This window comes from Protopterus annectens, chromosome 1.part1 (assembly GCF_019279795.1).
Source record: "Protopterus annectens isolate FY-2018-M chromosome 1.part1, PAN1.0, whole genome shotgun sequence".
Lineage (NCBI taxonomy): Eukaryota > Metazoa > Chordata > Ceratodontiformes > Protopteridae > Protopterus > Protopterus annectens.
Window position 1 is genome coordinate 1,556,925,481 of NC_056726.1, and position 22,965 is coordinate 1,556,948,445.

A 22,965-nucleotide genomic window follows, 5' to 3' on the forward strand; every position below is an offset into this window, starting at 1 on the left:
GTCCACTACTGACCCATTAACCCTAGGCTGCTGTCTCATTCTTACTCCCTGGAACTGCATTACCTTGGATGACTACTTTATTTTCCTAAGCAAGAGACAGAAATTGGAAGATAAGGCAAAAATCGAGACATTCTTTGAAAATCCATACAGTTAAGAGGTATGAGTTCATGTTCAATACAACACTCTCCCTGTCAGGAAAGCCGCAATTTAATGAAAGTGTACTCTTAATGTATGATATATTTGTGAGCTAACTTGTTTGTGTTCAGTAGGTAGAATGATCATTGTTAGCCTCTTTGTGCATGCGTCTCTCTCTCTCTCATGCACACATATATACACACACACACACACACACACACACACACACACTCTCCTACTTTCACGTACACAATTCTGCTTTCATGCATGCACTCACTCCGTACTTACCTATTAACACAGGTAATTGCTGTCCCTTTCAAAGGGAACAGCGGCAAATCCATACACGAGTCCCTCTTCAGCGAGAACACACACACACTGATTGTTCAGCGCAAAATAATGGCGTAAACACACTGACCCTTTTTTGGCTCAAAAACAAAACTAGAAGGTGCTTTGGCGCATGTGCACACCGACATTATCGTTACAGGTCATGGGAGCGAAAAACACAAAACAAAAAAAAGTGTTTTGGGGCATGCGTACATCGATGTTGCAGTTAGAGGTTGAGGGCCGCATGGAAGAGCTCTGAGGGCCGCAGGTTAGACATGTCTATATTATATCCTGATAAGAGTTTAGTATTATGCCTTTGAGGTTTGCAGTGTATGCTCGTGGTTTTGCTACCTTGGAACAAAGGGCTAGGTTGATTGGTACTCAACAATTGCTGAAATATAGTATTTATTGTTCTTTGCTTTTGGGGTATTATGTTATCATACATCTAATGTATCATGACTAATGAACCTTTTGTGGATTAAGTCTATGGTACATGGTTAGAGTTGTATGGATATATATGTATGTTTGTGCATACACTTTCAGGACTAGCTGGTTTTACTTTACATTATACCAGCAGTACGGGCCTAGACCGTCATGGTAAGACTATCATCCCTTATGATTAGTGGTTGGTGATAGGAATTGCTAATACAATTCTTTATAGATATATACTGCGCAGTCATTTCTGGTCCTACTCATAATTTTGGATTTCAAAACACCCCTTGTTGATACTTCCATCTTGGTTATTAGAATTATTATCTTTTATATAGGATATCCTGCATGGGACATAGTTTTTTGGACAATTTGAGTATCACCATTTTTCAATATCTTTTTGAAGATGGATTTGGACAATATTTTGGAAGGGTCGTGTGCTGATAGGGACGATATCAGGGTGTTTGGAGTGGATTCAGTCTCAAGCAACAATCCTAGCCAGCAAAATACCAACATATTTCATGGATGCCAATTAGCGTTCCAAAATTTGGAAAAGGGCCTCAAGGGGCTAAGAGCAAATATATGGCATCTTAGGTTGTTCGGGGCATATTTGCACAAAAATATGGTCCCTAGAGGTCTTCGTATAAGACTTCGACCGATAGTCAGCAGATCTGAACAGAGGTTGACCGATGAATGGAACCAAGCACTACAAGATGGTTCCTTGACTTTTGTAAAGATTTTGGCTTCTTATTATGAGAGGGCTATTGACATCAATATACCAGAAGTCAAAAATTTAAGTTCGGAATGTAAAAAATTCCACACATCAACCATTTATGAAAATTTGGTGACCAAGTTGTCCAAAGAATTAACATATGATAAAGTAACCAAGGATAGGAAGGTTAAAAAATTCAACTGGGATGTTATGGATTATAGTAAAGGACATCCATTTGAAATACAAAGATCAGTTAGATTTCAGGATCCGAATCCTGGAACAACTAGGGGTAGGACCAGAAAAAGGCCAAGATCTATTTTAAAACATAATGACAAATCCTACACCAGCACTTCCGGGGATGAGTCCTCTTATACCGATAGTGAAGGCATACCCTTAGCGGATTCACCTGTTAAGAAAAGAACCAATATCACTATCCCTTTAGAAGAGGTAGAAAATATAGAGGGGGGCGGAAACACACCAACCGGAATAGGTACAGAATCAATGGAAGGATTGATCCAAATTCTGTTGAAACAATAGAAACTAAGTGTAATAATGTTTTAAACCTATCTGAGACTGTGTTAACTTTTAGTTATGTACTTACCATAACTTCGGATGTATGGGATCCATCTCGCCTACATTCACAACATATGGGTTCGGAGCCGATCCATCGGCTCCGACTCGGCAACTAATACACTAGCACGAAGTCTCTCATTGGCTGGGCTACTCCCTATCCCAGGATGCACTACACCTGCTTCCCCAGATCTTGTTTGTTAGCTTTCATACACCCATGCAAACACAGAAAAACTAGTAGTCACTATAACCAACTAAAGTTCTTCAAGAAAGATCTCCAAGAAAAAAGAGACTACAGCTCCTCTAAATCCGAATGGAAGGGGGAAGGAGGGTGGGTACATATGAATGTAGGCGAGATGGATCCCATACATCCGAAGTTATGGTAAGTACATAACTAAAAGATGTAATGGGATCCTATCTCGCCTACATTCACAACATATGGGACAGCATCCGTAGCACCTACATCCCGGGTGGCTCATTGGAACACACTCCTGAGAACTGTGGAACCAAAGGAAGCTCTGCCTCGAGAAACCACATCCAATTTGTAATGAGAAATGAAAGTGTGCGGAGAAGTCCAGGTTGCCGCAGCACAAATATCATCTATTGATAACTTGGAGTGAAAAGCTACGGAAGTAGCCATTGCCCTGGTAGAATGAGCCTTGACTGGAAAGGGAAGGTCTTTGTTAGCCTGTGAATAAATAAAATGATACAATCTTTAATCCATTTAGATATGGAGGTTTTGTTACTGGTTGACCCAATTTGTTCACTGCAAAGGAAACAAACAATTGATTTGATTTCGCGTTTGAGCGGTTCTATTCAAATAAAAGCAGTTGTCTATGTACGTCAATTGATGCAAAGTATATTCTGCGTTATTAGAGAATTCTGGGAAAAAGACAGGGAGTTCTATAGTTTGTTGCATACAGAAAGAGGAGGCCACTTTTGGTATAAATGCAGGGTTTAATTTCAATGAAACTCTATGCTTGTGAAAAATCAAATAGGGAGGATCAGAACAAAGAGCTTGAAGTTCTGAAACTCGCCTAGCAGATGTTATGGCTACTAAAAAGGCCGTTTTCCAAGACAGAAATTTTAAATCACAAGTAGCAGCTGGTTCGAAAGGACGGGCAGTTAGGGCAGCAAGAACCATATTCAAATCCCAAGGGGGGACAGGATGAGATAAAGGAGGCCTAAGGAGCCAAGCCCCTTTAAGGAAAGCCTTACAAAGTTTGTGAGACATCAATGAAGGTTCAAATGAAGCATGAAAATTAGAGATCGCCGCTAACTGAACCTTAATGGTAGAAACTGAAGAGCCCGACTGGAAAAGGGAGGCCAGAAATTTCAGAACCTCCGATACTGGTGCAGTGAGAGGATCTATACCCCGTTCTTGAGCCCAGAAGGCAAACCTTTTCCATTTACTGGAATAAAGTTTGATGGTGGAAGGTTTATGAGAAGAAGACAGTATGTGGACCACGTCCGGCGAAAGAGCATTGTCTCGGACTAAGGATGGAAGTGGAGTAACCATGCTGCCAACTTCAGGGACCTGAGAGACGGATGAAGCCGTCCTGACTGATGAGTCAACAGGTCTGGCACCGGATCCAGAAACCATGGACCTTCTATCGCATGCCTCTGTAGGAAAGGAAACCAAACTTGACGAGGCCAGTGCGGGGCAATCAAAATCATCTCGCTCTCCATGTAAATGGCCTTCTGTATCACCCTCGGTAGGAGGGGGAACGGAGGAAGGCGAGACGACCGGGGGGCCAAATGTGAGTCAGAGCGTCCCTGGGAATCTGTCCCTGAGAAGGAAACAGTGTGAAGAACTCGCTGCATTTCGCATTGTGAGGGCTGGCAAACAGGTCGCAGCAAGGAAGACCCCATCTGTCGAATATTTTCGCAGCTATACCCTGGTTGAGGGACCATTCGTGGGGTAAAAGAATGGTCCTGCTTAATCTGTCCGCAATCACATTGGACTTCCCCGGTATGTGCGTTGCCATTAGAAAGCGGTTGGTAGCTACTGCCCAGTGCCAAAGTCTCATGGCTTCTCTGCATAGTGGGTAAGACCTGGTTCCACCTTGCTTGTTTATGTACCACACCACCGACATGTTGTCGGATAGGATAGAAATCGGGCCCTGTGGGAGAGCGTGATGGAGAGCTTGGAGTACCAATAGTACCGCTCTCATCTCCAGGACATTGATATGCAAATGCGTTTCCTGGATCTGCCATGTGCCTTGGACCGACCTGTCCAGGTAATGACCCCCCCACCCTACATGGGAGGCGTCCGTAGTCACAGTGGCAACGGGACGTTGAGGTATGAAGGGTCGCGCCTGGTCGAGATTTGATTGGAGAAGCCACCAATGCAGATCTCGACGGCAACTTTCCGTGATTATGATTAAGTGGTTCAAGGGAAGTTCCTGATAAGACCATTGAACCGACAGTAGCCATTGTAAAATTCGCATGTGAAGTCTGGCCAAGGGAACTAAAAGTATGGTCGACGCCATCGAGCCCAACAGTTGTAGGATCCGATGGGCCGGGGCTCTTTGTAGGGGAGACAGGATTTGACTTGATCTTGTAAGACCTGAATTCTTGCTGCCGGTAAAAGGCGCATTCTTTTGTGTCTAAGTCTGCGCCTATGAAAGTAATACGCTGAGATGGCTGTAGTACAGATTTTTGCAAATTGAACGTGATCCCCAAGAAACGCCCAAGGTGAACGTGGCTCTGAGCGCTTGGAGTAGTAGATGCTCGGAGGTGGCAGTAAGGAGCCAGTCGTCTAGATAAGGAAACACCTGGAATCCCAGACTTCTCAGGTGAGCAGTTACCACTGCCAGACACTTGGTGAACACCCTGGGGCTGTGGTGAGACCAAAGGGCAGTGCTCGGAATTGGAAATGACTGACTCCGAGGCGGAAGCGTAAATGTCTCCTGGACTCTTGAGCTATGGGAATGTGATAGTAAGCGTCCTGGAGGTCTATGGAGCACATCCATGCATCTTTTTCCAGCAAAGGAAGAATAGATTGAAGAGTGACCATTCGGAATTTGGACTTCTTTACGAAACGATTCAATGAACTGAGGTCCAAAATGGGCCTGAAGTCCCCTGTCTTTTTTGGTACCAAAAATAATTTTGAGTAAGTTCCTGATCCAATCTGGTCGATGGGGACAGGCTGGATGGCTCTTTTTCTAGCAGCTTTGAAACCTCTAATGCTGCCTGATCCCGCTGACTGGGTGGTACGTCCGGGATTTCCCTTAAAGAAAGGGGGGTTTGTTGAAGGGGATGATATATCCTCCGGTAATAATGCGAAGCACCCACTGATCGCTTGTTATGGATTCCCAAGCTTGTGGGTGCGCCGCAAAGCGACCCCCGACTGGCTCCGGAGTTGCACAGTCGGGCAACAACTCAGGAACGCTGGTTGTATGAAGAACCACGAAAGGAATCGCGGTCTCCAGAGTTACGGGGGCCTCTGCCACCTCTAGGGCGGCGTCTTCCAAAATCCCCCCCCCCCTGCCTCTGGAGGGGGAATCACTGGGTGGAGTAGGGAAAGACTTCTGAGATTTTCTAAACCACATTTTCCCTCCTCTCCCAGCCTTGGGGTAAGGCCTAGAAGGAGCGGAAAATCGGGCCCCAATGGCAGTCAAAGTCTTGCCCTCCTGCTCGCACCGAGTTAGTGTGTCCTTCACCTTGGGTCCAAACAAAGATGACCCATCAAAGGGGGCGTGAATGAAGACTTGAAGGCCTCCGTGAACGAACACAAGCGTAACCAGGCTTGTCTCCTGAGGGCAACGCCTGTTCCCGCTGCTCTACTCGCCCCTTCGGCCGCATATGAAATGAGCCTCATGGACGAGTTAACAATAGAAAAGAGGGTAGTCATCTGTGCGCCAACAGTCGGGGCCAGCGCCTCAGGTAGGTTACCAACAAGAGAGTCATTTAGCTCTTTGAGAAGATCCCTTTGGAGCCTCGTAAAATGACATAAGTAGTTCAGCGACCGTAAGGTAAAGGCCGCTGAGGACAGGGTATGCTTCCCGTACCTATCCATACTCCTAGAATCCTTATTAGGAGGATGAACAGACGTCGAAGCCTCTGCCACGTCCTGCTGTGTGGCAGAAGCCACCACCAAAGCATCTACAGGCACACCCTTTGTGAGAAATTCCTTCTGGGGGGGGGCTGACAAACATTTATTGGGCCTCGCAGGCACCGGTTCCACAGAATCAGGGTGTTCCCACACCCTTCGAGAAACCAAATCAAGGAGTTCATCGAAGGGCAGAGACACCCAGGAGGCGGAAGGCTGGGCCCCAAAGGCCTTGAGGAAGACTGACTCCTCAGCTGAAGGGGTTTTGGCTTGCCAGTCACCTCTCTGTCTCAGAATCTCCAAGATATCTGAGAAGGAGATATCATCCGAAGATGATTTGGGGGACCCTTCTGCGTCATCGAGGTCAGTATCCGATGTAATAGACTCATCTTGGGAGTCTACGTGCTTCTTCTTACACAATTTCTTCCATGGGGGTTCGTCCGAAGCAGTTTCGGACGGACCACCCGGAAGAAGGGAACACCCGATGGGGGTATCCTCAGGCCCTGGGGCCCCGCTGCCGGGGGGCTGCAACACAACAGAGGCACCAGTCTCCAAATCTAGGGACGGTGAGGTAGAATCTTGCTGAACCGGCAAAGGCATGGCCAGCGGCTCCTCATGGCCTCAAAGGCCGGACCTCCAGAATCCAAGGAGGTCACTGGTCTAGAGGCCACGATGGCACTGGGAATTCCAGCAGCCGATGCTCTGAGAGAAGACTAGGCACCGAAGCACCCAATCCCAAAGTATTCCCCTCGGGCCCGGCTGAAGAGGTCGCAGTACCAAACCCTGAACCGGAGGACAGGGTAGGAAGCACAGTCGGAACCGAGAGACCTCGAAGGGGTCTCTGCTCCGACCGTATGGCTCCGCTTTGCTCCACCACCACCGACTCCAACGGCTCCGAGGAGGTTGGAGGAGGAATCGAATGTGTTGGAGGGGGGATCGGCTCCGAAGCTAACTGTGCTGGAGCCGAGACCAATTTAGTAAACACTGGAGATTGGAATAGCCTCTGTAAAACCCTATCCAGGTCCGAATCTGAAAGTCTCGATGATTTAGAGGAGGTAATCGAGAAGACTTTCCTCTCGGCTCCGAGAGAGAAGGGGACCGGCTCCGAAATGGCACCAACGCTATCGGCGCCGACTCCACCACAGCATGGACCACCATCGGCACCGAAGGAGCCTTCTCTGGAGCCGCGGGGGAAGAGTCTGAGCTGCACACTTCCACCGGCTCCGAAGCCATTGGAACCGATGGAGGTGATTCACCTCTCGATACTCCAACTTGCGGCTCCGAAAGCAATGGAGCCGAGGTAGGAGGTATCGAGGCAGACCCTTCGACCCTCGGCCCCGAAGTCAGTGGAGCCGAGGAAGAAGAGGTCAATTTTGTCTTTTAGAAGTCGGCTCCGACGGACTTGTCGGAGCCGACGATCTTTCTTTGGAAGTAACAGGTAGATCTAAGGCTTCCTCAAAAGAAGGCTTGATAAGCCCTTTCAATATTAATTTGTTCTTGCGTTCTTGAAGAACTCTAGATGAGAACGCATGACAGACGCTACAAGTCTCTTGCAGATGTTTCGGCCCCAAACAATAAACACATACTGAATGACTGTCTGTAATGGACATTTTATATTTGCACCGAGTGCATTTTTTAAAACCTGACTTTTGTTCCTTAGACATGATACAGGCCACAACAAGTACAAACTCTAAGGAAATACTACTCTACCACAACAAGTATAGCACTATACACAAAGCGCCAACTGAAAAGCGCGAGACACACTGGCGCGAGTACTGATGAAAGTTTACCTCACAACAATTTAAACAAGTTAAACGGCCCAAAGCCCTCTAATTTAAACGGGCTTTGCCCGAAAAACAACTAACCAAAAGTTAATAAAAAACAATTAGCACTCAAAGGTAGGGCAAAGGCCCTCTAACTTAAACGGGCCTTGCCCGACTGAACAAATTAAATTTCTGGAAACAAGCACTCAACAAAAAACAATCAGAAATAGCAAGAAATAGCTGTTAAAACAGCTGTTTGGTTAATATGGACAAAAATTCCCTAGGTCAAGGACCAATAAGGTAAAAATAACCACTTAGCTCCAGCCAAGTCGAGACCACGTCCAGCTTGTTAAGCGGCAAACGAGATCTGGGGAAGCAGGTGTAGTGCATCCTGGGATAGGGAGTAGCCCAGCCAATGAGAGACTTCGTGCTAGTGTATTAGTTGCCGAGTCGGAGCCGATGGATCGGCTCCGAACCCATATGTTGTGAATGTAGGCGAGATAGGATCCCATTACATCTGATGATCAACATAGACTTCTAAATAAAGGACTGGGATTTGTACCCAGCTTTTTTTGTGATCAATATCAAACTGCATTGGATGTTTTGGACTTCTGTCACTGTCTTAATCTGAAAATATTTTTTTCTGACCAAAATGCAGACAGTGCCCATAGATCTGCTGAATTTAGATTCCACAAATCACTTTTTCAACCACCTATGAACAAATATGTAGCTACTTTTCAACAAGCAGTATTAAGAGATCTACATTTTCCACCATTTGAATCTCAGATCTTACAGGAGAATATTGATTCTTCGGAGAGGAAAGCTCTAATGGAACTTAAAGATAACAATATTGCTATACTTTCAGCTGACAAGGGAGGGGCAGTTGTTGTTTTAAATATGGATTATTATATCCATGAGGGACTCAGACAATTATCAGACTCCAGATGCTACATGTTTATGGGAATTGATCCTACACCAAAATTCAAAAAGGAAATTGATGCATTTCTTGATTCAGCAGTAGAGGGTATTATTACCCGAAACACAGCTCAACATTTAATAGTAACAGATCCTTCCAAACAAATATTATATTTACTCCCAAAAATACACAGATCCCTTTCTATACCACCGGGTAGACCAATAGTGTCAGGTCGAGGCTCGCTTACTGAACCGCTTTCGGTGTTCTTAACACAACTCAAACCACTACTTAAACATGTGAGAGCAAGAATACAAGATACTACCCAATTTCTACAGATTATGCAAGACACACAAATAGAACCTCATTGGTTAATGTGCACACTAGATGTTAAGTCCTTATACACCAGCATACCACACTGGGCTGGATTGCAGGCACTACAATATTGGTTGGAAAAAGCGGATCTATACCCACCAGGTTATAACACACTGATCATCTGCATGTCCGAACATGTACTCAACAAAAACGTTTTTTATTTTCAAGAAGAATGTTATTGGCAACTCCAAGGGACAGCTATGGAGGCATCTTTTGCCCCCATTTATGCAGACTTATTTGTGGCGTACTTGGAGGAATGCCTCATATATAATCCACTACACAACATCTATATGGTTGAAATCGATATTTGGCGTAGACACCTGGACGATTGCTGGATGGTGTGGCATGCAGACTCAGGATATTTATATGAATTCATTGAATATCTTAACAGTAACATCTGGGAAATTGAGTTTACTGTTACATTCAATATCCATCATATTGACTTCTTGGATGTCACTGTTTTCTGGAATACAGATCATACTCTGAGTACCAAAATTCATCGTAAATATCCGCAATATAATACATTACTTCATGCATCAAGTATGCATCCACGCCACACCATCCGCAATATTCCCAAATCCCAATTTCTCAGGATAAAACGTATTAGCTCCTCTCTGACTGATTATGAGGATGCTAAGGTGGCTTTGACAAACAGATTTTTAGAAAGGGGATATCGTCCTTTTGATATTGTATCTGCCAGTGCATGGTCGGGCAAACAGAACAGAAATATATTGCTGGAATATAGGGATAATTCTTGTACACCACAGGATACTACTCTCAGATTTGTTACCACATTTGGAAGGAACCATCAGGTTATTAGAAATATTTTGAATGAGAATTAGAATATTCTGTTGGCTAATAACTACCTTCAGGAGATCTTGGGTTCTAAATGTCAATTCTCATATAGAAGGGGTAGAACCCTGGGGATCCCTATTTTCCCACTATAAACATCAAGAAAGTGGAGGGGCCAAATATAAACAATTAACAATGACAGGGGATGAACTATTGGGAACTTTTCCCTGTGGCTACTGCACATCGTGTAATCAGGTGAACAAGCTTAAGCAATTTACCAGTGCCAACACTAGTAAAGTTTACAACCTTAGGATATTTGGTAACTGCTCAAGTAGTTGGGTTATATATTTGGCCACATGTCAATGTTCAGCCTTCTATGTGGGAAAAACTTCCCGTTCTCTCAGAATAAGAATAGGGGAACATCGGAGTGATATTCGTAACAAAAAGCAAACAAATGCTCTATCAACATACCACTAAAGACCCTTCAGCCAAGTTTATGTTTACTGTCATTGACAGGATTATTGGGGATAGGAGCCATCAGCAAGGATGGCAAAATATACTTAGCCACAAAGAAAAATACTGGATTATCCATCTTGGAGCCTTGTTTCCTCCCGGTCTCAACGACCATTTATGATGGATATATATCTATTTAGTTTTTGTTCTATTGGTATAATGCAATTTTGGGCCCATTTGGATTATTCTACATTAAAAATATATATATACATATATATCTCAACGACCATTTATGATGGATATATATCTATTTAGTTTTTGTCTTATTGGTACAATGCTATTTTGGGCCCATTTGGATTATTCGACTTTAAAAAAAAAAAAAAAAAAAAAATATATATATATATATATATATATATATATATATATATATATATATATATATACTTCAAATCATAATATATATATAATATTTACTTTTTATGTTTGTTGGCTAACATGCGTTTGGATATACAGTTATGTAACTTCATTTATTTGTTTAAAGTTTGCATGGTGATATTGAATTATATTTGTACATATAATTATTAGCTTTCTATTTAGTTAATTATGGACTCATATTGTCATAACTGATCCATTTTGTACACTAATAACTGTTTTGAGTATTAGATACATTTTTGGTTATGTGTTTGGAGCCTTCATCATTATTATTATTATTCCTGCTCATGACTATGACCTATTTCACAATGGTCTTTATCCAGTTTATCTATCTTGATACCTGTTTATTTAGATAGGAAGGGGTTGGACTATACCATTGTCTACCATTGGCTGGTGCATTAATAAATAAGCACGATTTTCTTTCCTCACCAGTTTATCATTTTCACTGAAGAAGGCATTCAGCCGAAACCGGTTTGGATTTCTGATGAACTGTTGGGGCATTTGTATGTCCTATTATAATATTGAAATTACGAAATCTTTACAATACAGTATTTGGACTATTTATGCTGGCCTTTTGTGTTTTCTATGTTTTGGTTTGGCCGGGCATGCTGTACGAGCGAGGCATGGTGTTTTGGCTAATTAAATCTTGAGCCAAAATATTTAGAAGCAAAAATACACCAACGTTTAATCGTGCGTTGACTAAATTTAGCACAAAACTGACAGCAAGGCACGTTGTGGTCAGGGCCTAGGCAAGGAATACACTACAAATGAAAATCCTTATGAGGTATTTGCTTCCCACAAGTAATGCAATTATTAACTTTTACTGACATCGGTAAGGAGCAAGAAAAAGTTTCCCCAACGGGGTACTTGGCTTTTAGTTGAAAATTTCGGTTCTGAAACTCAAAAACGAAAATTTCAGGAGTCGGCCGACCGGCACTTGCGAACTGCTTCTGCTTCGGCCACCGCGCGGCAAGACAGACTGGTGTAATGGCGTTGGCTGCATGTTTTATACCCCTGACATCATGGAAGAAGGGACAGCAACCGATGCAGGACCCAAGACTTTTGAGGGCAACCTGCCAGCAGATTACCCAAATGTAATGACTGCAACAGTGAAACACGAAGAACATCAGGTCTATATCTGGGCTCCCCCATTTGCTTGTCAACATGTTGAAAATCCTTGGTTCCAGTTTCCACTCGTTTGGGTCCATGAGGTTTCTGCTTAGTCCGTCTGCCAGTGTACTTAATTTTCCTGGCAGGAATTGAGCTTGTAGGTGCACTTGGTAGCTCAAGGCTGTGTTCCACAATGCCATGGCTAGTCTGTAGAGGGGTTAAGAATGTGTACCCCCCTGCTTGTTTATGTACCGCATAACAGTGGTGTTGTCCGTCTTTACCATTAGTTGTCCTTGAAGAATGTGGTCCTTGAAGGCTGTCAGAGCATTCTGTACAACTAACATTTCTTTTTGATTGATTTGAAGGTTCATTTGCCTTGGGTTCCATTTGCCCTGAATGCACTTCCCTGTCAAGTGAGCCCCCCATGCATAGTTTGATGCGTCTGTTGTTAGGGTTTGGGCAGCAGGGGTTGGTGTGAAAGGTAGTCCCTTGTCTTGGTGGCAGGCCTCTGCCCACCAAAGGAACTCTAGGCGTAGGCAAGGTAGGACAGGAATCATTGCTTCTAGATCCTGAGTATGTTGACACCATAGGCTTTTTAGATACCACTGTAGTTTTCTCATATGCAGTCTTGCATATGGAATTAGAAGAATGCAAGAGGCCATGAACCCCAAAACTTGCAATGTTTGTCTTGCAGACAGCAGGGTTTTTGTAGCCACTTGTTTAAGTAGGTTGTCAAATGAATTTGTTTCTCTGGCATGAGGAAAGCCATCTGGGAAGTTGTATTCAAGCTTGCTCCCAGGAATATAATTTGTTGACAGGGTACCAGGTGTGACTTCTTTTCGTTTATGGTGTACCCCAGACAAGTTAGAACCCTTTGTACAAAGGCCAGATGATTCAAAAGTATGTCCTGGTTTTCTGCCTGAATTAGACAATCGTCCAGGTATGGGTATATTTGAATATTTCTTTGCCTGCAAAATGCAATAACTGGAGCAAGGCACTTTGTGAATACCCTGGGCGCAGTAGATAAGATAAAGGGCAGTAGAGAGAACTGATAGTGCGTGTAGCCTGCTTTGAAGCGTAGGTATCTTCTGCAGGATTCCCTGATTGGGATGTGCAGGTATGCTTCTTTTAAATCTAGTGTTGCCAACCAGGCATCTTTGCCTAGCATAGGACGCAACTGGTGAGGAGTCAGTATCTTGAATTTTGGAATCTCCAAAAAGGGGTTTAGAGTAGACAGGTCCAGGATAGGACACCATGAATCATCTTTTCTGGGCAACAGGAAAAGTCTCGAGTAGAAACCTTGTCCCTTTTCCGGTACCAATTGAATAGCCCCCATGCTTAAGAGAGAAAGTACTTGTTTTTGGGCCTCTGCCCACTGATTTGGGGGTAGGTCTGGCCACCCGCTTGGTGTTGGCAACGTGTGGACGTGAAATCTGTATCCCTGGGACACTATATTTAAAACTAGTTTGTCCTGGGTAATGAGTTCCCAGTTCTTTGCATGAAGAGCAATCTTTCCCCCCAAAGGGGCAGTCAGTTGAGAAGTGCTTGGAAATTTTAAAAGGAAGTCATTGAGACAGCTTACCACAGGGGGGAGTCTTATTACACCCAGACTTAAAAATGGAGGCCCCCCACTGCTTAGTCCTGTGCGTACCCTGGGACTGCAGCCTGGGAGCTCTGCTGGATCTGGGTTTGGACTGAGAAGGTCTGGAAGAGGCAGGAAAAGACCAGTTCTTGGAATGCCAATGCCTACTAAATCTTGGAGGTTGTACTTGTAAAAAATCTTTAACAGTTTGCATAGAATTAGCTTTTTCTTCCATCTTTTTAAGAACAACTTCTGCCTTGTTGCCAAACAGGTGGTCCTGGTTTAGAGGAGCATCCAGTAATTTTGCTTTAACATGATCTGGTAGGGATTGCTCCTTCAGCCAAGCATGCCTTCTAAGTACAGACCCAGTTACCGCAGCCCTGCAAGATGTCGCTAGAGTCAAAACCACATTGCAAAGTATGTTTTCCAACCTGCTCAGCTGAATGCAATAAATCCTGTAAATCCTTATTTTCAGCACAATCAGGAAACAACATAATTTTCTGTTTAAGCAATCCAATAAAATGCTGCTGATGCTTCAACATATGAAACTGGCAGTTTAAGGTCTTAATTACCAAAGTTGCAGAAGTGTATACCTTCTTACTCCATCTATCCAGCACCCTGGAGTGTCTATCAGAGGGGGTAGGATTTTTGGCAGTAGTAGCTTTAATGCCCTTAGGCCCCTGTGAAATGGTCTCAGGATCCGCAGTAGGATTTTTGAAAAGGAACTTGTGAGAGTCAGGGACCCTGTAATATCTATCAGGTTACCTGGGAGCAGGAGGTAAAGATTCAGGGGCCAAGCTAGATTCTGCAAATGCATCAGCAACAATGTCTAATACAGGAGGTATGGCTAAAGGCCTGTGCTGGGGCAGGAGTAAGAAATCCCTAAGCCTCTTTTTATAATCAGAGAAATCCTGACTTTTCCAATGAAAATGCTCCCTGAGAGTATGCAGGGTTTCACCAAAATAGAAATCTTCTGGGAGGGGAAGCAGAGGGGATGGAGTCCTCAGCATCAGTATCCTCATAGGTAGACAAGGGTAAATCCTGGTCATCAGAGGAAACAGAAAATGCAGAATCCTGGTCGGAAGTATCACAAACGAACTCAGTCCTAGGTCTCAGAGAGGGAAGGCTGGCTTCCCCTGATTAAAGTAATAAGGTCTTCAGCCATTCTTATCATCTGTTTTTTTAGGCATAGAGGCCTGACCATGCGGTCTGGGCATCAGTTTTTTAGGCATGGTTCAAGATTTAGGCCTTGAAGAAGAAGATGGCGTTGGTTTAATACGCAAGTCAGTAGGCCTGAATACACCCTCAGAAGTCGGTGCCTGCACAACGGCTCCGGACCCATCCAAGGTACAGACATCCGCAGGTTCCACAGTTGAAGACTCCAAATGGGTCTCAGTAGAGGCCTGTGAATCATAAGTAGTGGGTATCAGAGGCTGCGAAAGCACCAGAGTACCAGTGAACTGGCGACTGGCTTAGGAGAAGCATCGTCGGCAGCTTTGGACTTAGGCAGCCTGTCTCTGTCTTTATTTTTGCGTTTTTTCGAAATGTCGGTAGTCGGATAGCTGACCAAAGACATATCAGGATAACTGAACCGAGCACCAAAATATTTAGAAGCATAAATATATTGACGACAGATAGTTTGTGGTTTAAATAAGGCACAAAACAGACAGTGAGGTAAGTCGTGGTCTGGGCCTAGGCAAGGAATACAGTACGAATGAAAATCTTTATGAGGTATTTGCTTTCCACAAGTAATGCAATTATTTAATTTTACTGACATCGGTTAAGAGCAAGAAAAAGTTTCCCCAACGGGGTACTTAGCTTTTAGTTGAAGACTTCGGTTCTGAAACTCGAAAATGGAAATTTCAGGAGTCAGCCAACCGACACTTGCGAACTGCTTCTGCTTCGGGCACCGCATGGCAAGAAAGACTGATGTAATGGCATCAGCTGCATGTTTTATACCCCTGATGACCTGACGTCATGGAAGAAGGGACAGCAACCGATGCAGGACCCAAGACTTTGTTAATCAGGCTGACTGAGGGATACCTGCAAGCAGATAACCCAAATGTAATGACTGCAACAATGAAACACAAAGAATATTATGACATCTCCTCATCTCAGCGTCTAAATTAATAGCAATAAAAAGGGTGGGGTGGGGGAATTAGTGATTTAGTATGAATATCTCCTATGATGAATATGCTCAGAGAACTGTACTATGTTCTTCTCAATGACCACATAAGGGAAGATTACCATTGTGTATGAAGGAAAAAGGGGAAGTCTGTGTTATGAAGTGAACCAGACCTCTTCTGCCACAGCCATAATGGAGATCAGATGCTAAAAGGAGGCACTGCAGGATGCTTGTGCCAAGCTCTACCCTGACTCTGGACTGGGTGTTATGCTTAGGAAGCATACAACTAGATCATCACATAGTTAGCTTGCAAATGCTTGGAGTACAGACATTTTTGAAAAATCTTCCAGTGTGGCCACTGCTCTGGTAGAACGGGCTCTAACATGTTCCTGTAAATGTTTCTCATACCTTTTATGGCAGAAACCATTGGAAATTGCTTGCTTGGTGACTGCTCTGCCACGTTTTCCTAAGATAAAGGATATGTACAACTGTTCTATCGGCCTAAAGTCCCTCATTCTGTCTACATATTACCCAAGCTGCCTCTGGACAGCCAAGATGTACAAAATTCTCTAGTCTTCATTCAATTAACTGGGGGGAGGGGACAGACAGGCAGATAAATGATCTGACTAGAGATAATCTCTGAGAAGACTTGAGTATCTTTGACGAATACTTGTGAACAGCTCTTTACACAGCAATAACTGCACTCTGAAATCGTCCCAGCTGAGAAAACTTGTTTTCAAAGATAAGTACCTGAGAGAAGTTGTTGCTGGCAAGAACGATTCAAGGTCAGCTTTTCTAGGACAAAATTAAGGTTCCATGGAGTGGAGCAGTCAATTATGGAGAGAGATGCCAAACCTCCTACATGAACTGTTTTAACTCACAAAGTCAAGGGTCTTGAACTGGCCATCCCTACTAGAGTCAACTATAATGGGATAAGAACAAACTATCCCAGCAGTCCACACTTCTTAAAACATACAACATACCTAAAATGCTTCATATTAAAAACGGGTACCCATAAATTTACTCCAAGACTGACTTGTTTTGCCTTTCTTGAGAAAGGGAATATAGCATAAGAGTGGATATTGGCAAGGGGTAAATTGTCATCTCACTTAACTGCCTTGTATTTCCTATGAACTATGAAAACAAAAGGAGGAAACTGAATGCTATTAATGGAAGACGAAAAGGCCCTGTGTAGTTTTAAATGGATCTAGGAAGTCAATGATCAGTTTTCAGCATACGGTATTAACTACTGAAAAGTGGCAAACTATCTGAATGTACCAAGTAATTAATCATTTGCCTTTTTTACTTTTAATATCTACAAAATTAACAGAAATTAATATCTGTGTATCAGACTGCTAAATAATGTTTGCAGCCTAATATGTACAACAGTTCATACACTGGAAACATCTACCTTCGTCTTGCTGGTGAAGGTGATCTTCGTCTTCTCTGAGGTGGTGGTGAAGGAGTACGCCGCCTCCTAGGTGGGAGTGGGGGTGGTGGAGGTGTTGGACTTCTTCTCCGTCTAAATGAAAAAGAAAATGAAGTGACAAGTCTAAACAATTAGGCCTTCAAAGCATTTACTACGTTTTTGCTAATAGTTCTTTAAAACATTTAGAACAGTCTCTTGTAAACAAATTTATACAATACAACAGTGGCACAATAATGCATTTTAAAACTAAAGCTATTACTTAGGAAACTATTTTTAAACTGTTACTGGTAATCAGGTTTCTTCAAATGGCAAATGAAAAGGATATTACGAAAACATATGCAGGGTTGAACTATGTCAGGAACAATAATTTACTATAAAATTTACATGCATGTGTGTGTACGTATTTACAAACAACACTGTTTACTCAGTACGGAGAACAGAGGAAAAAAACATCTGTCAAAACTGAATGCTTGTCTTTATGACAACATGACTTTCATACCATCTGTTTAGGAAAATTATGAAAAAGCTATGATTATCTGAAAGTGTAATGCAAAAGTCTGATGGTGGCAAACCTTAAAAGAATGTACATAAATCAAATATTATAAGGCTGAATTAATCAAATAAAACACACTGCTTATACTTCTGGAGCCAACGGTAATGTTAAGTATGGAGATGTAGTTAAAAGGTACACACTTACTATAAGCCAATCTTATCAGAGTCATCAGTCATCTTCAGTGGAACTGCATGTGAGATAGCCTCATCCTGGTCCTGACAGTGACCACACTACTACTCAAATGCAGACCTTATGGGCTGTAGTCAGGTAGGGCTTCATCCCTCTATAGCACTGGGGAGGGGGGGGGGGGGTAAGGTTGATTTTGGTCTGATGTTCATTAATGAGTATTTTCTGTTTGGCCAAGTGCTGGAAGTTTTTTTATGCTCCAGGAGAGACCCTGAGGTTTGAAGCACAATAACATTCTACAGAACATGTTATAGTGATTGCATATAGAAACCAAACTCTAACAGTCGGTCAGTGAGAATAGTAATTCCTTCATGAAAATTTCCCTCCCACAGAAATATCTGTTAATGAACTTTTATTGGGAAAATGAGGTGTTTCTGAAAAATTTTCAAAGGAAATATGAACATATCAAAAACAGTAAAAACAACAAGCACAAGTTCAACTTAGTAATATAAAAAAACAAAAGTACAGTTGTGTACCTACTATAAATGTAGATGCTCGAGTGTATTCACTGTTGCAGTCATTACACTTGGGTTATCCTGCTGAGGAAGGCTGCAGAGGTGGCTGCTGCCCTGGTCGAATGTGGCCTAATGCCCTTAGGCACTGATTTGCCATGTTGTGAATAGCAGAAACGAATGCAGTGTACTATCCATTTTGAAATATTCTGCTTTTAGATAGCCTTTCCTTGTGATCCTGCAGCATATGCCACTAAAAGTTGCTCAGTCTTTCTAAAAGCTTTAGTTTTGTCCAAGTAGAAGCGTAGCTGTCTGTGTATGTCCAAAGAATGCAGAAGTCTCTCCCCTTTATTCTGGGGATTTGGATATAATGCAGGCAAATGAATGGCTTGATTGAGAGCCACACTGGATACTACCTTAGGCATAAATGTTGGGTTTGTCCTTAGAGAAACCCTGTCCGGATGTAAAATGATAAAAGGTTCCACAGCCATTAATGCCTGTTACTCTGGGACTCTTCTTGCTGAAGTTATTGCTAGGAGCAGGGCTGTTTTTCATAAGAATTTTATCTCGGCTGTATTGGCTGGCTCAAAAGCAGAGGCATGGATTTTAATCGATGAAAAGGATAGGCCTTTGTCCAACATCTCAGTTAGGTATTGTAAAATCTGAGGAATATTTGGTACAAGCATGTCATTTCCTTGTGCCTGGTTCCAAGTACAGAATCTCTTCCATTTTTCTGCATATGATTTTCTGGTGCTGGGCCTCCTGGCCTCCAGGATAACATCCATAATTGCTTTGGAGAGAGGTGTGTCTTGAATGGTTACATTATCCGACATGCAGCCAGATTTAGGGTTATGAACTAGCTGTGCAGTATCTGATTGCTTTGTTGGGTCAGTAAATGAGGAATTTGAGGTAATGTCCAGGGCTGGGCCTTGAGACAAGCTCTTTAAGATTGGGTACCAGTGCTGGCGTGGCCAGTCTGGGGCAATCAGGATCATTTTTGGCTTCTCTTGTCTGACCTTGAGGAGTGCCTTGGGGGAGGCGAGGCAGTGGAGGAAAGGCATATACTGTAAGGTTTTTCCAGCTGAATGATAGAGCATCTGCTTTCCATGCTAACTTGTGATAAGTCCTTGTACAAAATCTCTGTAGTTGGCAGTTGTGAGGGGAGGCAAATAGATCAATGTCTGGACATCCCCATTTCCTTGTTATTATGCTGAAGATTTGTGGATCTAGTTTCCACTCGTGAGGATCCATGAGGTTTCTGCTTAGTTCGTCTGCCAGAGTATTTGTCTTTCCTGGCAGGAATTGTGCTTGCAGGTGTACTTGATAAGTCAATGCTGTGTTCCACAAAATCATGGCTTGTCTGCAGAGGGGGTAGGAATGTGTGCCTCCCTGCTTGTTTATGTACCACATGACTGTAGTATTGTCCGTCTTTATCAGCAGTTGTCCTGGATGAAGCAGATCCTTGAAAGCTGTCAGGGCATTCTGGACAGCCAGCACTTCCTTTAGACTGATATGAAGATGCCTTTGGCTTGAGAGCCATGTGCCCTGAATACATTTTCCTGCCATGTGGGCCCCCCAGGCATAATCTGATGCATCTGTTGTTATTGTCTGCCTGGCAGTGGGTAAAGTGAAAGGCTGTCCCTTGTTGTGGTGACAGGCCTGTGCCCACCATCGAAACTCCTGCTGCAGGCAGGGAATGAGGGTAATAAGTTTTTCCAGGCTGTGGCAATGTTGAGTCCAAACACTTTTTAGATACCACTGAAGTTTCCTCATATGCAGTCTTGCATATGGAATTAACAGAATGCAGGATGCCATGAAGCCCAAAGCCTGCAGAATTTTTCTTGCAGATAACTGTGTTTTTGTTGCCAACATTTCAAAGTAAGAAGTCAGTTGCCTTTGTTTGTCTGGCGTGAGATAGGCCATCTGGGCAGTTGTATTTAAGCTTGCACCCAGGAATATTATCTCTTGAGGGGGTACAAGTTTTGATTTATTTTCGTTTACTGTGTACCCTAGGCAAATTAACAATCTTTTTACAAATGCCAGGTGCTTTAGTAGAATGTCCTTGTTCTCTGCTTGAATAAGGCAGTCATCCAAGTAGGGATATATTTGAATTCCTCTTTGTCTGCAAAAAACAATTACTTGTGCCAGGCATTTTGTGAAGATCCTGGGCGCAGTAGATAAGCCAAAGGGCAGTGCAGAGAATTAGTAGTGCATTGAGCCAGCTATGAATCTGAGATATCTTCTGCACGATTGTCTGATTGGGACGTGCACGTATGCCTCTCTTAAGTCCAAGGTTACAAGCCAAACCTTCTTGCCCAGCATGGGCAGAAGCTGCTGCAGAGTCAACATTTTGAACATTGGAACATCCAGAAAAGTGTTTACAATAGACAGGTCCAGTATTGGTCTCCAGGCTTTGTCCTTTCTAGGTACCAAGAAAAAAGGTGAGTAAAATCCTTGTCCCTGCTCCTGTAGTGGTACTCGCTGAATGACCCTCATGTGCATGAGGGATGAAACTTGCCTTTGTGCCTCTACCCATTGATTGTGTGGCAGGTCTGGCATGCCTTTTGACTTTGGCAGGGTGTGAAAGTGGAACCTGTAACCCCGAGACACTATATTCAAGACCCATTTGTCATGGGTGATCATGTGCCAGTTTTGTGAAAAAAAAGTGCTAGTTTTCCCCCTAAGGGAGTATCCAAAAGCTAAGTGCTTGGTACTGGTAGAGGGAAGTCATTGGGACTGTTTCCTATAAGGTTGAGATTTGTCTTCTCCGCTTTTGGAGGCAGAAGCCCCCCACTGTTTAGGCCTGTGTGAGCCTTGGGGCTGGGATCTGCCTCTAGGGCTCCTATATCTGCCTCTTTGTGGCATATCTGACACTGGAAAGGACCATTTTTTTGAAGGCCAGTTCCTGCTAAATCTGGGAGGCTGTACCTGTAAGAAATCCTTAACTGTCTGCATAGATTTCGCGTTATCCTCCATTTTCTTCAACACCTCTTCTGCCGTAACACCAAAGAAAGTATCATGCTGTAATGGAGCATCTAATAATTTTGCTTTAACATGATCAGGCAGATTCTGTTCCTTTAACCAAGCATGCCTCCTAATCACAGAACCCGTTATAGCGGCCCTACAAGAGGCCTCCAAAGAATCAAAACCACATTGCAAAGTATGTTTTCCCACCTGTTCAGCTGCATGCAATAAATCCTGCATTTCCTTGTTTTCAGCACATTCAGTATTTGTCAACGTTTTCTGTTTTAACATTGACATTAAGTATTGCTGATATTTAAGCATATGAAACTGACAATTTAAAGCCCTTACAGCCAAGGTAGCAGAAGTGTAAACTTTTTCCCCCCATCTGTCCAGTGCTCTAGAATACCTATCAGAGGGAACAGTTTTTTTTGCAGTGGAAGCCTTGACCCCTTTGGGACCCTGAGATATAGTTTCTGAGTCAGCAGCAGGGTTTTTATATAGAAATTTATGAGAGTCTGGAACCCTGTAGTATTCTGTCTGGCTTAACTGGTGCAGGGGCTATAGAGTCTGGAGACAGGCCGGACTCTGAAAAACCATCTACAATGTCCAGAACAGGAAGAATAGCAAGGGGCCTGTGCTGAGGAAGTAAAAGAAATCTCTGAGCCTTTTCTTGGATTCTGAATAATCCTGGCTCTCCCAATGAAAGTGCTCCCACATAGTATGCAGGGTTTCTCCAAAAGAGTAATCCTCAGGAGGAGAAGCTGAAGGAATGGATTCTTCAGCATCAGAATCCTCATAGGGAGGAAGAGAGTATTCCTGATCAGAGGAGGAATCAGAGGAAATGGAAACCTGATCTGAAGATTCATATTCTGTCTTTTGCCTAGGCCTCTTATCAGGAGGGGGATGGGAACCCCTGATCAAAGTAATAAGGTCTTCGGCCATTTTGAGCATCTGTTTTTTAGGCATGGAAGCCTGTCCTGGAGAATGCTGTACTTGTTTCTTTGTCTTTAGAGCTGCTTTAGTCTTTGGCTTTGAAGGTGAAGATGGCTTTACATATAACTGTGTCGGTCTGAAAACACCCTCAGAAGCCGATGCCTGCACAGCGGCTCCGGACCCATCTGAGGGAATAGTTTCCGAGGATCCAATACCTTGAGTTTCCAGAGGCCCAGTTGGCTTCATGTGGGAGTCGGAAGTGGCCTGTGGCTCTGAGGTAGCGGGTGTCAGGGGCTGCGAAAGCTCCTCACTGAGAACCGGCGAACCGACGACTAACTTAGAGGAAGTCTCATAGTCGGTTTTGGACCTCGGATGCCTGTCCTTGTCTTTATCCTTGCTTTTTTTATAGACTCCGGTCATCGGCTGTTCCGTCGACATTGTATAACTGAATCTGCCGCCAAAGTAATGAAAGGCAAAATCGTACCGACGCTTAATAGTGCGTTGGTTAAATCTAGCACAAAACCGACAACAAGCAATGTCGTGGGTCAGGGCCTAGGCAAGGAATACAGTAAGAGTGAAAATCCTTATGAGGTATTTGCTTCCCACAAGAAATACAATTGTTATCTTTTTCTGACATCGGTCTGGAACAAGAATAAAGTTTCCCCAATGGGGTACTTAG

The 22,965-nt window shown here is 43.4% G+C and overlaps 1 protein-coding gene across 1 annotated transcript in view; it reads right to left on the reverse strand.

Moving 5' to 3' along the window:
• The window catches only part of SRRM1 (serine and arginine repetitive matrix 1), a gene marked incomplete in the record, with an annotated part of 1,602,281 nt that overhangs the window by 490,165 nt on the left and 1,089,151 nt on the right, over positions 1–22,965 (reverse strand). Inside the window, 1 exon segment of the mRNA XM_044083096.1 lies at positions 17,181–17,291. Coding sequence (XP_043939031.1) covers positions 17,181–17,291 — 111 coding nt within the window.